Source organism: Temnothorax nylanderi, unplaced genomic scaffold, assembly GCF_030848795.1.
Source record: "Temnothorax nylanderi isolate EJ_2023f unplaced genomic scaffold, tnyl_v1.0 TNYL_tig0280_pilon, whole genome shotgun sequence".
Classification (NCBI taxonomy): Eukaryota; Metazoa; Arthropoda; class Insecta; order Hymenoptera; family Formicidae; genus Temnothorax; species Temnothorax nylanderi.
The window spans coordinates 116,803-131,054 of NW_027249342.1; the positions used below are offsets into that span (position 1 = coordinate 116,803).

Below are 14,252 nucleotides of genomic sequence, written 5' to 3' on the forward strand. Positions count from 1 at the left end.
TATTTTCCGCGTAACGCGTAATTGCGTAACCAATTAGAAGCGTTTCGCATTTTCGGTTATGCATATTCGCGTTTCTGATTGGTTACGCGATACGCGTTATACCCGTATCAGACTACGGATTGGGATTGAGATTGGATTGAAATTTGACCAATCAGAGCAAAGTTTACTAAACTTGAAATCAGTTTTCTCTATTCTGATTGATTAAATTTCAATCCAATCTCAATCCCAATCCGCAGTCTGATACGGGCTTTACGCGGAAAATATCAGTCCATGTGACCGCACCCTTAGTTGGATAACAGTAGCCGTATCTCGTACGAATATTTTATTCAATTAATTCTTATTTCACAGTTAAATTTAATATCAATTTTCCCCAACGTAGATCAACTTTAATAACATCCGTTCAATTTACTTTTTATTTTTTTCTAGTTCGAATTGGAAAAAGATAAAATGTAAGTTGAACTGAGATTTAATCCACGAGTTATCACGAGCCTGTTGCTTTATTACCTGTAACCTGATGCTTATTGTTAATCCCTAGTGATAGGTAAGTAAAGTGAATATTATTGCACTGTTGCGAATTACAAGAATGTGTTTTCTACGTGATTATTGTAAATCGTTCTATTCTTTTAGGTTTCGCACAATTAAATCCTAACAGCTTCGCTCGCTGCAATACCTGATAATGTCCATTTTCTCTAACGTAGATTAACTTTAATCTCAGTTCAACTTCTTATCTTTGTGTAATTCGAATTGGATAATATAAGATCCACGTTGAAACGGCATAACATCTTCACGAGCCTGTTGCTTTATTATACCTGATGCCTATTGTTCATCCTAGTGATAGGTAAGTAAGTGAATATTGCACTATTGCGAATTACAAGAATGTGTTTTCTACGTGATAATAGTACATCGTTCCATTCTTTTTTAGGTTTCACACAGTTAAATCCTAACAGCAATACTTGGATACTTGCTGCAATACTTGGATGTTTATCGTTTATCGTAAGTAAACGAATATTGCACTATTGCGAATTACAAGGATGTGTTTTCTACGTGTAATTGTAAATCGTTCTATTCTTCTTTAAAGTTAATATACATTGGTAGAAACGGACATAAAAGTTTTATATAGAAGCTGTTTTTATTTTGATAGTGGTATTATTCAATATGCATTAACACAAGCGTTTGTTTCAGATTTTGGAGTCTGAAACGTTAGCGTTAGCAAAACTATATATACACTGATATACACATATAATTGGAAAAATGGATTATACACAAATCAATTTGCATGACCCTCTGTCTCAAGTGACATATACGTTAACAATTAGTAAAAGTAATGCTATCAAAGCTGAACGTGGTAAGTTGGAAGTACTACGTTGGTTATTCAATATTTTTACGATAATTGTAAAGATTAATTTATACTTATCCGCTCCGTATTAATATTCTAATAAATTATATTTTATATTATTGATATTTACAGGTAAACGTAAGATTGCAGACGTACAGACAGTTGAAGAAGCACGAAAAATAGCAGAAGGGAAACAGAAGAGACATGATGAGAAGATGGGTATATCAGATAGATTAATGGAGAAACTGGATAAAATTCTAGAGAAACTATAAAATCTTTATTTTGTTTTTGTATGTTCTAATGAATTCTATAACTGTCATTATTATTCAGCCAAAGGTAGTTGACGTAGCCCTACGTCTACTTTCCTTCGCTGAATACTTTAATACTCTCTCTCTCTCTCTCTCTCTCTCTCTCTCTCTCTCTCTCTCTCTCTCTCTCTCTCTCTCTCTCTCTCCTCTCTCTCTCTCTCTCTCTCTCTCTCTCTCTCTCTCTCTCTCTCTCTCCTCTCTCTCTCTCTCTCTCTCTCTCTCTCTCTCTCTCTCTCTCTCTCTCTCTCTCTCTCTCTCTCTCTCTCTCTCTCTCTCTCTCTCTCTCTCTCTCTCTCTCTCTCTCTCTCTCTCTCTCTCTCTCTCTCTCTCTCTCTCTCTCTCTCTCTCTCTCTCTCTCTCTCTCTCTCTCTCTCTCTCTCTCTCTCTCGTTTTATCATAAATGGGACTTCTTAAGCTTACCATCCAGTAGCAAACGGAATGGTGGAACGATTCCATCGACAAATGAAGGCTGCCATCAAATGCCACGAGACAACCGATTGGACCGAAGTACTACCAATAGTACTAATGGAGATCCGAGCCGCATGGAAGGAAGACCTAGACGCAACACCAGCCGAGCTAGTCTTCGGGGAACCTATCCGCCTGCCAGGGCAGTTCTTGGAAGAATGAGAGACAGCCAACAAAGCAGACACGGAGGACCTGATCACCAGACTACGACGGACAATGGAACAACTAAGTCCGAAACTCAAGCGCCACGGCCACAACGCCACATTCATCTTCAAAGACATACAGACTACACCAAAAGTCTTCCTGCGACAGGATACACCAACCGGAGCTCTACAACCTCCGTATGACGGACCATACGAGGTACTCAACAGAGGCGAAAAAACCTTCAAAATACGAGTCAGAGGAAAGGCAATCAACGTCTCGATAGATCGACTGAAACCAGCATACACACTGACAGAAGAAGAGGACAAATCCCGAATCCAGCCATCTACGGAAGAACGAGCCAAACAAACCAGGGCAGGCAGAACAACGAAGCCTCCTGTCCGGTTCAGTTTCACCTAACCGGGGCTTTTTCACAACCAGGGGGGTCCTGTGGCGGTCAACAGACCACACACACAATCTATCGCGCCTGCAGAACGGCAACCGGTTATACACGTCAAGCCGAGCCGGCGGAACGGCAACCGGTCGTACGCACGCCGAACGCGCGACGAGCACGTGCCATCCGCACGATCAAAACACCGAGAAGAAAATGCCTAACAAGGATTTTCACCACCAGGCGGCTGAGCTTTCTCGCGTTTAAAGTTCGACAGGCACTGTATATAAAGGCCAGCAGCAAAGGCATCAGCGGGCAATTCCACTTCAGTGATCTTCCTGTATGGAAGCCACCGAACGAGAACTCTGCTTTTGGATAAGCCGTGATACTGCGCCGCCGGAATACGCGGCCATCTACTTCACGCACGTCGCCGCCGCCGAAACAGCAGCCTCAGGACATCAGACCGAGGATACGGATCTCGACCACCGAGCCTCCTACATGCCGTCCGGTACACCTCCGGCTTGGAGGAAGCCCGGCCCGTGGGGACCGCAGCAGCCGCTCCACCGTACGCGAACGGCACCGTGCATTATCTGGAGCGAACGTCTGCCACACTAAAGCGCAACCAAACGGCCCTTTTCAGGGCCACATTAGAACACAAACGGCCCTTCTCAGGACCCCACATATCTACAACGAACATCACCGGTTGGCATTAATCACGGCTACGGCCATATCGGGTTTGGTAAAATACAGGCCAGCATAACGTTTCTTGTTGATTAAGAGATACGGAAAATACACTTTCTCAAACTCCAGATTTATAGGCTCGATGAATTTAGACGTCACGTAATCGGCCGCCTCTCTACCGAGGAGTTCCATTGCATCTTCTATAGATTTTACGCCAAACTTTATCATCACGGAATCCGTGTCGCCGCATATGACTGTCGCATCGTTTTTGTATCCATTTTCTACTCGAAAGCGATCCTCCACTGCTTGCTTTGTTAGTTCTATCATAGTGCGTCCATAAGCGGTAACGCTCTGCAATTATAATTATTATAAATATTCTATGTTTTGATTTGTTGCCCGCGAGTCAATAAGCTAGAAATGGATATTTCTCCTTCCCCCCCCTGTAACTCTTGCCATTTCCATATAGATAATAATGCACATTAGTTTGTCCAACAATCTAAGGCTGGATTCGGAAAGCGCGCTATTAGCGCTATTTGCTTATTCTATCCTTGTTTTACACCTGATGAGCGATAAAGATAGAACGATGCAATAGCGCTAATAGCGCGCTCCCCGAACGCAGCCTAAGTGGTAAGTAGGCATCTTTCAAACAATATACAGCGAGACGTCGACGTGTCTGTGCATTTCTGTTTTGTAATCCCCGTAATATCCTTATGCTGGACATCTTCTTTTTGTTCTTGAAGGAAATGATATGATACCGCGCTTAGAGTGTAAGATCTCACAGTTTATAATCTCGGACCAATACCTAGAAAGTACATATTTTTATTAAAGCTGTGATACAACAGAAAGAATCGTGTTCATATATGAATATCTAAACGTTTCTTTTTTTTCGATGTCCTGTGAAATTGTACAATAGAGTTACAAATAAAGATAAAGCCACACTTTACGTATAATCTGATTCAGTCTTTGCTAATGTTACATAATAACGTGCGAAAGAACTAACAGTTAGACTATTTAAGAGGCTATTTAAGAATTTTAATCAAGATACTGGAAGCATAAAACTGTTCAGCTAGCTTCTTCTTTATGAAATCGTCAAATTATGATTATGATACATTTCTACATTATCACCAGCATCGAATCTAATCTTATTTATCGTGATACTCTTGAGAAACTGTTAATCCATTGTCTTAATAAACTCGATCGCGGCGCAGAGAACTGCGTCCACCAATATTGTTCCTCTCCCTCCAATCGATTCCCGTAAAAGCTGTCTACATATTGAACAGTCGATACAACGACGGCGGATTAGTCTGAAATTAAGCACACGTTAACAATCACTCTTCTTGCTAAAATCACATTATCTCTTTTCAATCGCATACCTTGATTATGACATAGACCAGCACGGGAGTCAGATCGTCGGCAGCAGGTATGCCTCTTTCCGACGCCATGGAGAGGAGATTCATGATGGTAGTCGCGCAACGAAATACAAGCTGCAACTTATCCCTAGGAGTCTTATACGCCGATATCACAGCCAATTCAGCCTGCGCCCATGACCAGGGGCATTCGTAATGATAAACCTTTGAAATGCGTAGGTCCTTGTGATTTGGAGTTACGACCTTCGCCAACTTTTTGATGTGACCGTGAAGAAGCTGGTCCCTATATACATCTCCATCTTCATTTAGATAGAGCGCATTGTGGTATACCCGTGCCATGACGGTTCTTTCCACCACGACTCTCGCCAAATCTAACTGGTTGGCGCTCGCCGCTGAAAGTAAGAAGTAAGTTCAGACGTCTCTGAGCACTCCGCTAAGATCAATTGCGAGATAAATAATTATATTCATGTACATTGCCAGATCGGATCGTTGTCCATTTCCGCGTGGACCTTCCCTAGAAAATTATCCACGAGATCCTCTTTCTCCTCAGCTAGCGTAAGTTTTTTAAACTCTTCGCAGAAACGCAGGAGGAAAGCCTCCTTTTTTTCCAAAAATACCCTCACACAAGCGGATACAAGATGATTATTGATAGCATCCCGATCGCACTTAACTCGCACGCATAATCTGGAAAATATTATTATTAAACGGTTAACACATCTTACATTTAAACATCTTACATTTACTTATACATTACATACAAAGATGATATTTATATATAAACAGTACCTATCTAAGTGAGCTAATGTCGACAGCAATCCCTGACGACATCATATTAAATATGCGATATAAGGAGATCGTTTTTGATAATCCTCTCGAAGTGATTTGAAGAGCTTTCTACATCCATCGTCATTAAATAGACGCACGCAACATAAAGTTTCATGAAGATGAGCTATTAATGCCCTATCCTGCAGGATTATAGCTTCTGCCAATTGTAGTTGTAAAAACGCAACCAGTTCGTTTTCTTTCTGAGACCAACAATGTCTCTGTAATAAAATTTTATATGCGAATATTTGAACATTAAGTAATTAAGTAATCCATAAAAAAATCACACTTTGTTTTGTACACCATGATTGAAAAATAATACAATAAATACCTCTGAAGTATTCCATGGAATGTGTTCCATGGAAGGTCAGCAGTGCTAAGTACCATACGTAATTTTCTTTTAGCATCCGCAAAAGCATAAGAGAGTTCTACATTATTCGGATCGATTGAAAGTCTTTCGTCTTCCACCTCTTTTGTACGGGACTGATTGCTTTCGACCGAGGCTGTATTGCTAGCTGCGCTTGGCTTTCTTCTGTATTTCGCTAATATATCATCGGTAGTATCTGAAATTAATCAAAAGAACAATTTATTACTGTCTAAAACTTGCAGGAAAACTTTTCCTTTTTTTTTTAGCATTACTTTCCGATTTATCTTCGATTCGATTCTACAAAACTATTAAAACAGAAACCGTTTATATTGTAACAAAATAATATTGCTTGAAACAAAACTTTATATTGCTTGTCTCGAAAAGAACATTCTCTGTTCCAAATAATACATCTATCCTGTCATCCTCTTTCTTATAACGCACCTGATTTGGCGATGCACCTAGCTCCAGAGCTTGACGACCTTGAGCAATCTTAGAGAGATCATTGACGAGCTTCTCGAAGAGATTCGCTGCTGAGAGATCGCAATCATAGTTAACGTAGATGTCGACGACGCTCTGGGCATCCTCGTAAGCGCATGTATGACCATCCACTTGTGCTCGAAAGAGCTGCTAGAGGTCTCGAGAATGTTCATAAAGATCTCCTTGAAGAACACCTCAATCTGCATCTTGAGGTGCATCTTGAAACGGGCGAGCAACGCCAGGAACAGTGCTAACGACAGCTCGAACACTTCCGGCACCGAAGACACGCCAGTCTTCGACAGCGCGACACACAAGTACTGTTTAATGGCGATAACAAACATCTCGTTAGAGCGCAATATTGGACCGGCATTCTGCAAGATTCCCAGAAGTAACTGAAGCGACAAGATCTTGGAACGGAGCTCGTGCGATCTTGGATCGGGAGTGCCGTCCGGCAGCGGTTTCATAGAGAGCTTGCAGAGAGCGCGAAATACCAGGACTGCATCCTTTTGCAGCACATGGGTGAATTTCGCAGTTACCATGTTGTCATTCTCAGCGGCCGCCTCGTCACCGTTGTCCTCCGGACTGCCGTTCTCCAAACTGACTTCCTCTTCCAATGGCACCACGGATTTTACTACATCATCAAGAATACTCTTGACAATAATTGTTTGAGAATCAATGTTATCATTACTAGGAGCATTCTCTGGACTTAGCTCGGCTTCAGTTTCGCCGTTTGCTATGACAGAACCCTCCTGCTGATGTTCCCCATCAAGCCTCACGTTCTCTTCCTCCGCCAGAGTCTCCATTCGCGCGAAGATCACGTTGATAATCTGCGTGAGTCGCATGGGCTGTTTGATTCACCAGGTTGCGCGACGCCAAGTAAACGTTGTAAACAGTACGAATTGTTAACAGTACCGTACCCTCGTGTACCTCCACATGCTGGCTTGTCATTACAGTCAGCAAAGCTTTAATAATCTGCAGCTGCACACCCTCATCGGTCTGTGGACCGGTGAAGCAACCGCAAATTGTCTCGACAATGCGCACAATCAGCAGCTTGTTAGGCTCCGTTGAATCAGGCACATTGCCAGTGAGATGGCCATATGCGATTAACTTCTGCAGGCAGTCCAGTGCTGTGTCATCACAATCCGCGGTGACTTGATCTGACATGCTAACTCAAATGGCAAGAAGTACTTCTCAGCGGTAATGACATTTGAGTCGCTCTGGGGCTATGGCAGGGCGTTTGAGATAACATCTTCACCCTGCACAGCTGGTACATCTTTGATCTCGTTACGGAGGTCCTCTGCAAGATGGAAATATATGAGTGACAAACTTAATTAGCAACTATCGCTTATAGCTACAGGCTTATAGCCTGTATATTTATTTATTTCAGTATAAAATAATTTTTGAAACGTTTATATTAATTCTGACTGCAGACGGACCTTCGGGAACACTAGTGCCTTCTTCTTTTAACATGAATAACTAAAAATCTATATTTCGGCTAATTACCGAGTTTATAAATATTTAATTAAAATTATCTGGGTGACTCACAAACCTTTTTAATCACACTTCATAACTCTTCATACAAAATACAAACGATTCCATATAAAAACTTTTATTAATTTATCTATTTCGGCTAAATGCATGGTGTAAAAATAAATAATTAATTACAATTAAACGAATGACTCACAAACCTTTTCAATTGCACTTCAAAAATCTTCATACGAAATACAAACGATTTAATATAGAGATTCTTTAAAAAGACGTTTATTTCCGGCCAAATACATACGAATGCTCCGTAACGTCAAACATCCTCATTATCGATACAGGTCCTACCTTACTGCCTGGCATTCCCGGAAGGGGTTTACCTACATACAATTTTTGCAATATCAGTATATTTCTAATTGACAGAGTTGCTGTTACTTTTAACACATATTTGAAAAATATATTATTACCTATATAATGGTCAATTTCAATTTGCTGGAATGTCAATGTATCAACTTGTGGATTCAAAGGTAGCGGAGGAGCCCTGCTCCATTTTGCAGATGTATTTTCTTGTTCAGGTCCCTGTGTGCATAAAAGAGAATTATTAATAAGTAATATAAACATATACAATTAACGTAGTATCATGAAAAACTGTTGTTAATAACTGGAAATATAATGAGGACAGAAGTGAGATGAACAAGTTCAATAGTGAAATGAATGATTACCTAAATTTGGGCTTCTTCTTGGGAAAACGGTTTGTAATTTATTTTACTCATGTTTCTCGTGCACAGGAACATATATCAACAGAATCCTGATCCTAACTCTCGCTCCACCCTAGCAGAGGGAGGCTGACCCAGGAATCTGCGTGCGCAGCGAGGGCTGCGAGGGGAGTTTCCACAGCAGTAAGTATGGCGTTCTCAATTCAGCCATGAAGAAACAACTGCAAACACTCTAAAACAATAAAAACAATATATTTTAAAAACATTTTATATAAATAAATATGAATAAAAAAAAAAACAAGAAAATATATTCTTTTGGGCTTCATTTCTCTGCTGTTTTCTGCGTGAAGTTCGCGAATTGATTCAAATGCTATGAACACCAGTGCAAAACAAATTAAAGCAAACAAAGTATTCGTCGCATTCAACTTTTTCCATAATACTTTATTTGTTTATGCGGTCGCGACCATCATAACTCCACACTCTTGATTCACTCCGCATAAACAAATAAATTAATATGGACAAAGTTGAACCTCACTAATACTTTGTTTCCTTTAATTTGTTTTATTGTATGTACGTAATGGTAATTATACTAATTATTTAGTTTAGAGTTTAGGGGCCTTACCTCAAATATCGATGAAATTATGCTCAATCGACGCGTTTTTGCACGAAACGAAAGAAAAAAGTGACGCTCTGCCCCGCGACGCGAGATATTAAACGTTTTAAAGTTGACAGGAATCAGGTTACAGGTTATGAATGTTATGATTCGTGTCGTAGCAACACCATCAAACACTGAACGACACATGCGCGCGCATTCATCGAAATATCAATGTTCGACCACATGGGTTGATATTTCGATGAATCGCTAGTAACCCGAGGCAGAACGTGTGACGTCATTAATCGATCTCGGGTCGATCAAATCCGCTTCAATCGAAAACGCTATTAAGGTGATCCTAAAGCCAAATTACCGACAATTGCAGGGAAGGGTCTAGCTTTGCGTAGACTGCACAGAACTTAATTTTTTTTTACACAATTAAAGTATGCACGAAAACACATTGCGCGAGTGTTGATTTCAAGACAAAAATCGAAAAAAATTACAAAAATACATTCATAAAAAATCGATTTTTATCTTGAAATCAACACTCGCGCAATGTGTTTTCGTGCATACTTCAATTGTGTAAAAAAAAAATTAAGTTCTGTGCAGTCTACGCAAAGCTAGACCACCGACGAGATACTATTAAAGAGACAATCCTGGGTAAATTTTCGTGACTGGCCGGGGGCCCGGTGGTAATTGAAGATAAACTGATTATCGACTGTTCTATATATTCCGAAAAAAACACTCGTTTTAATCTTTGTTGTTAATGATTTCAAATATTCTTATACGATACGCGACGGAGAAGCGAATATAAAAGAGTCTTTAATATGAGCTTCTCCAGTGACGGTATACTTATAGAATATTTTATCATAATTTAAAACAAAGTATAAACTAGTATTTTTATTAATATATAAGAATAGAAACATTTATTTACTTCAGTTTACAATGCCAAAAGATGGAAATACAATTGCTTTTCATATGTAATCATGTGTAATTTAGTGTTAATAATTTTATTATTTTATTATTATATACACAAGGTATTGCAAAGTATTTTATCGATTTTTTATGAAAATGTAAATTTGTAATTTTTTAAAATATTTTGTCTTGAAATCACACTCGCGCAATGTGTTTCGTGCATACTTTAATTGTGTAAAAAAAATTAAGTTCTGTGCAGTCTACGCAAAGCTAGACCCTTCCCTGCAATTGTCGGTAATTTGGCTTTAGGATCACCTTAATAGCGTTTTCGATTGAAGCGGATTTGATCGACCCGAGATCGATTAATGACGTCACACGTTCTGCCTCGGGTTACTAGCGATTCATCGAATATCAACCCATGTGGTCGAACATTGATATTTCGATGAATGCGCGCGCATGTGTCGTTCAGTGTTTGATGGTGTTGCTACGACACGAATCATAACATTCATAACCTGTAACCTGATTCCTGTCAACTTTAAAACGTTTAATATCTCGCGTCGCGGGGCAGAGCGTCACTTTTTTCTTTCGTTTCGTGCAAAAACGCGTCGATTGAGCATAATTTCATCGATATTTGAGGTAAGGCCCCTAAACTCTAAACTAAATAATTAGTATAATTACCATTACGTACATACAATAAAACAAATTAAAGGAAACAAAGTATTAGTGAGGTTCAACTTTGTCCATATTAATTTATTTGTTTATGCGGAGTGAATCAAGAGTGTGGAGTTATGATGGTCGCGACCGCATAAACAAATAAAGTATTATGGAAAAAGTTGAATGCGACGAATACTTTGTTTGCTTTAATTTGTTTTGCACTGGTGTTCATAGCATTTGAATCAATTCGCGAACTTCACGCAGAAAACAGCAGAGAAATGAAGCCCAAAAGAATATATTTTCTTGTTTTTTTTTTTATTCATATTTATTTATATAAAATGTTTTTAAAATATATTGTTTTTATTGTTTTAGAGTGTTTGCAGTTGTTTCTTCATGGCTGAATTGAGAACGCCATACTTACTGCTGTGGAAACTCCCCTCGCAGCCCTCGCTGCGCACGCAGATTCCTGGGTCAGCCTCCCTCTGCTAGGGTGGAGCGAGAGTTAGGATCAGGATTCTGTTGATATATGTTCCTGTGCACGAGAAAACATGAGTAAATAAATTACAAACCGTTTTCCCAAGAAGAAGCCCAAATTTAGGTAATCATTCATTTCACTATTGAACTTGTTCATCTCACTCTGTCCTCATTATATTTCCAGTTATTAACAACAGTTTTTCATGATACTACGTTAATTGTATATGTTTATATTACTTATTAATAATTCTCTTTTATGCACACAGGGACCTGAACAAGAAAATACATCTGCAAAATGGAGCAGGGCTCCTCCGCTACCTTGAATCCACAAGTTGATACATTGACATTCCAGCAAATTGAAATTGACCATTATATAGGTAATAATATATTTTTCAAATATGTGTTAAAAGTAACAGCAACTCTGTCAATTAGAAATATACTGATATTGCAAAAATTGTATGTAGGTAAACCCCTTCCGGGAATGCCAGGCAGTAAGGTAGGACCTGTATCGATAATGAGGATGTTTGACGTTACGGAGCATTCGTATGTATTTGGCCGGAAATAAACGTCTTTTTAAAGAATCTCTATATTAAATCGTTTGTATTTCGTATGAAGATTTTTGAAGTGCAATTGAAAAGGTTTGTGAGTCATTCGTTTAATTGTAATTAATTATTTATTTTACACCATGCATTTAGCCGAAATAGATAAATTAATAAAAGTTTTTATATGGAATCGTTTGTATTTTGTATGAAGAGTTATGAAGTGTGATTAAAAAGGTTTGTGAGTCACCCAGATAATTTTAATTAAATATTTATAAACTCGGTAATTAGCCGAAATATAGATTTTTAGTTATTCATGTTAAAAGAAGAAGGCACTAGTGTTCCCGAAGGTCCGTCTGCAGTCAGAATTAATATAAACGTTTCAAAAATTATTTATACTGAAATAAATAAATATACAGGCTATAAGCCTGTAGCTATAAGCGATAGTTGCTAATTAAGTTTGTCACTCATATATTTCCATCTTGCAGAGGACCTCCGTAACGAGATCAAAGATGTACCAGCTGTGCAGGGTGAAGATGTTATCTCAAAACGCCCTGCCATAGCCCCAGAGCGACTCAAATGTCATTACCGCTGAGAAGTACTTCTTGCCATTTGAGTTAGCATGTCAGATCAAGTCACCGCGGATTGTGATGACACAGCACTGGACTGCCTGCAGAAGTTAATCGCATATGGCCATCTCACTGGCAATGTGCCTGATTCAACGGAGCCTAACAAGCTGCTGATTGTGCGCATTGTCGAGACAATTTGCGGTTGCTTCACCGGTCCACAGACCGATGAGGGTGTGCAGCTGCAGATTATTAAAGCTTTGCTGACTGTAATGACAAGCCAGCATGTGGAGGTACACGAGGGTACGGTACTGTTAACAATTCGTACTGTTTACAACGTTTACTTGGCGTCGCGCAACCTGGTGAATCAAACAGCCCATGCGACTCACGCAGATTATCAACGTGATCTTCGCGCGAATGGAGACTCTGGCGGAGGAAGAGAACGTGAGGCTTGATGGGGAACATCAGCAGGAGGGTTCTGTCATAGCAAACGGCGAAACTGAAGCCGAGCTAAGTCCAGAGAATGCTCCTAGTAATGATAACATTGATTCTCAAACAATTATTGTCAAGAGTATTCTTGATGATGTAGTAAAATCCGTGGTGCCATTGGAAGAGGAAGTCAGTTTGGAGAACGGCAGTCCGGAGGACAACGTTGACGAGGCGGCCGCTGAGAATGACAACATGGTAACTGCGAAATTCACCCATGTGCTGCAAAAGGATGCAGTCCTGGTATTTCGCGCTCTCTGCAAGCTCTCTATGAAACCGCTGCCGGACGGCACTCCCGATCCAAGATCGCACGAGCTCCGTTCCAAGATCTTGTCGCTTCAGTTACTTCTGGGAATCTTGCAGAATGCCGGTCCAATATTGCGCTCTAACGAGATGTTTGTTATCGCCATTAAACAGTACTTGTGTGTCGCGCTGTCGAAGACTGGCGTGTCTTCGGGTGCCGGAAGTGTTCGAGCTGTCGTTAGCACTGTTCCTGGCGTTGCTCGCCCGTTTCAAGATGCACCTCAAGATGCAGATTGAGGTGTTCTTCAAGGAGATCTTTATGAACATTCTCGAGACCTCTAGCAGCTCTTTCGAGCACAAGTGGATGGTCATACATGCGCTTACGAGGATGCCCAGAGCGTCGTCGACATCTACGTTAACTATGATTGCGATCTCTCAGCAGCGAATCTCTTCGAGAAGCTCGTCAATGATCTCTCTAAGATTGCTCAAGGTCGTCAAGCTCTGGAGCTAGGTGCATCGCCAAATCAGGTGCGTTATAAGAAAGAGGATGACAGGATAGATGTATTATTTGGAACAGAGAATGTTCTTTTCGAGACAAGCAATATAAAGTTTTGTTTCAAGCAATATTATTTTGTTACAATATAACGGTTTCTGTTTTAATAGTTTTGTAGAATCGAATCGAAGATAAATCGGAAAGTAATGCTAAAAAAAAAAGGAAAAGTTTTCCTGCAAGTTTTAGACAGTAATAAATTGTTCTTTTGATTAATTTCAGATACTACCGATGATATATTAGCGAAATACAGAAGAAAGCCAAGCGCAGCTAGCAATACAGCCTTGGTCGAAAGCAATCAGTCCCGTACAAAAGAGGTGGAAGACGAAAAGACTTTCAATCGATCCGAATAATGTAGAACTCTCTTATGCTTTTGCGGATGCTAAAAGAAAATTACGTATGGTACTTAGCACTGCTGACCTTCATGGACACATTCCATGGAATACTTCAGAGGTATTTATTGTATTATTTTCAATCATGGTGTACAAAACAAAAAGTGTGGATTTTTTTATGGATTACTTAATTACTTAATGTTCAAATATTCGCATATAAAATTTTATTACAGAGACATTGTTGGTCTCAGAAAGAAAACGAACCTGGTTGCGTTTTTACAACTACAATTGGCAGAAGCTATAATCCTGCAGGATAGGGCATTAATAGCTCATCTTCATGAAACTTTA

The 14,252-nt window shown here is 39.8% G+C and overlaps 2 protein-coding genes across 8 annotated transcripts; one reads left to right on the top strand and one right to left on the bottom strand.

The window, feature by feature from the left end:
- Positions 1–248: 248 nt before the first annotated feature.
- Positions 249–4,265, top strand: LOC139780463 (uncharacterized). Of its 6 annotated transcripts, none has more exons than XM_071719081.1 (7): positions 249–311; positions 427–541; positions 628–838; positions 923–993; positions 1,183–1,345; positions 1,469–1,555; positions 2,072–4,265. In XM_071719081.1, exons 5-7 carry the CDS (start codon positions 1,252–1,254, stop codon positions 2,269–2,271), a joined length of 381 nt encoding a protein of 126 aa, XP_071575182.1. In that variant the 5' UTR covers positions 249–311; positions 427–541; positions 628–838; positions 923–993; positions 1,183–1,251; the 3' UTR covers positions 2,272–4,265. The 6 variants fall into 6 exon arrangements, with proteins under 6 accessions (XP_071575182.1, XP_071575183.1, XP_071575184.1 ...); XM_071719084.1 differs by having other exon boundaries at positions 297–311; positions 380–449; positions 699–838; XM_071719082.1 differs by having other exon boundaries at positions 281–449; positions 699–838.
- On the bottom strand, positions 4,122–9,358 carry LOC139780462 (brefeldin A-inhibited guanine nucleotide-exchange protein 2-like). Of its 2 annotated transcripts, XM_071719079.1 has the most exons (10): positions 9,176–9,358; positions 8,560–8,785; positions 8,305–8,416; positions 8,044–8,217; positions 6,320–7,652; positions 5,843–6,074; positions 5,476–5,732; positions 5,162–5,373; positions 4,696–5,081; positions 4,122–4,626 (listed from the first exon to the last, which is right to left on the bottom strand). In XM_071719079.1, exon 5 carries the CDS (start codon positions 7,195–7,197, stop codon positions 6,337–6,339), a length of 861 nt encoding a protein of 286 aa, XP_071575180.1. In that variant the 5' UTR covers positions 7,198–7,652; positions 8,044–8,217; positions 8,305–8,416; positions 8,560–8,785; positions 9,176–9,358; the 3' UTR covers positions 4,122–4,626; positions 4,696–5,081; positions 5,162–5,373; positions 5,476–5,732; positions 5,843–6,074; positions 6,320–6,336. The 2 variants fall into 2 exon arrangements, with proteins under 2 accessions (XP_071575180.1, XP_071575181.1); XM_071719080.1 differs by lacking the exons at positions 8,044–8,217; positions 8,305–8,416; positions 8,560–8,785; positions 9,176–9,358 and adding an exon at positions 7,905–8,021.
- Positions 9,359–14,252: the final 4,894 nt, after the last annotated feature.

Bases quoted from the DNA above. Each gene is read 5' to 3' on its own strand.
- LOC139780462 (XM_071719079.1), bottom strand. From the start codon at position 7,197: ATGCGACTCACGCAGATTATCAACGTGATCTTCGCGCGAATGGAGACT.
- LOC139780463 (XM_071719081.1), top strand. From the start codon at position 1,252: ATGGATTATACACAAATCAATTTGCATGACCCTCTGTCTCAAGTGACA. The intron at 1,346-1,468 runs GTAAGTTGGAAG...TGATATTTACAG, and splicing joins TGCTATCAAAGCTGAACGTG to GTAAACGTAAGATTGCAGAC. The intron at 1,556-2,071 runs GTATATCAGATA...CTTACCATCCAG, and splicing joins GAGACATGATGAGAAGATGG to TAGCAAACGGAATGGTGGAA.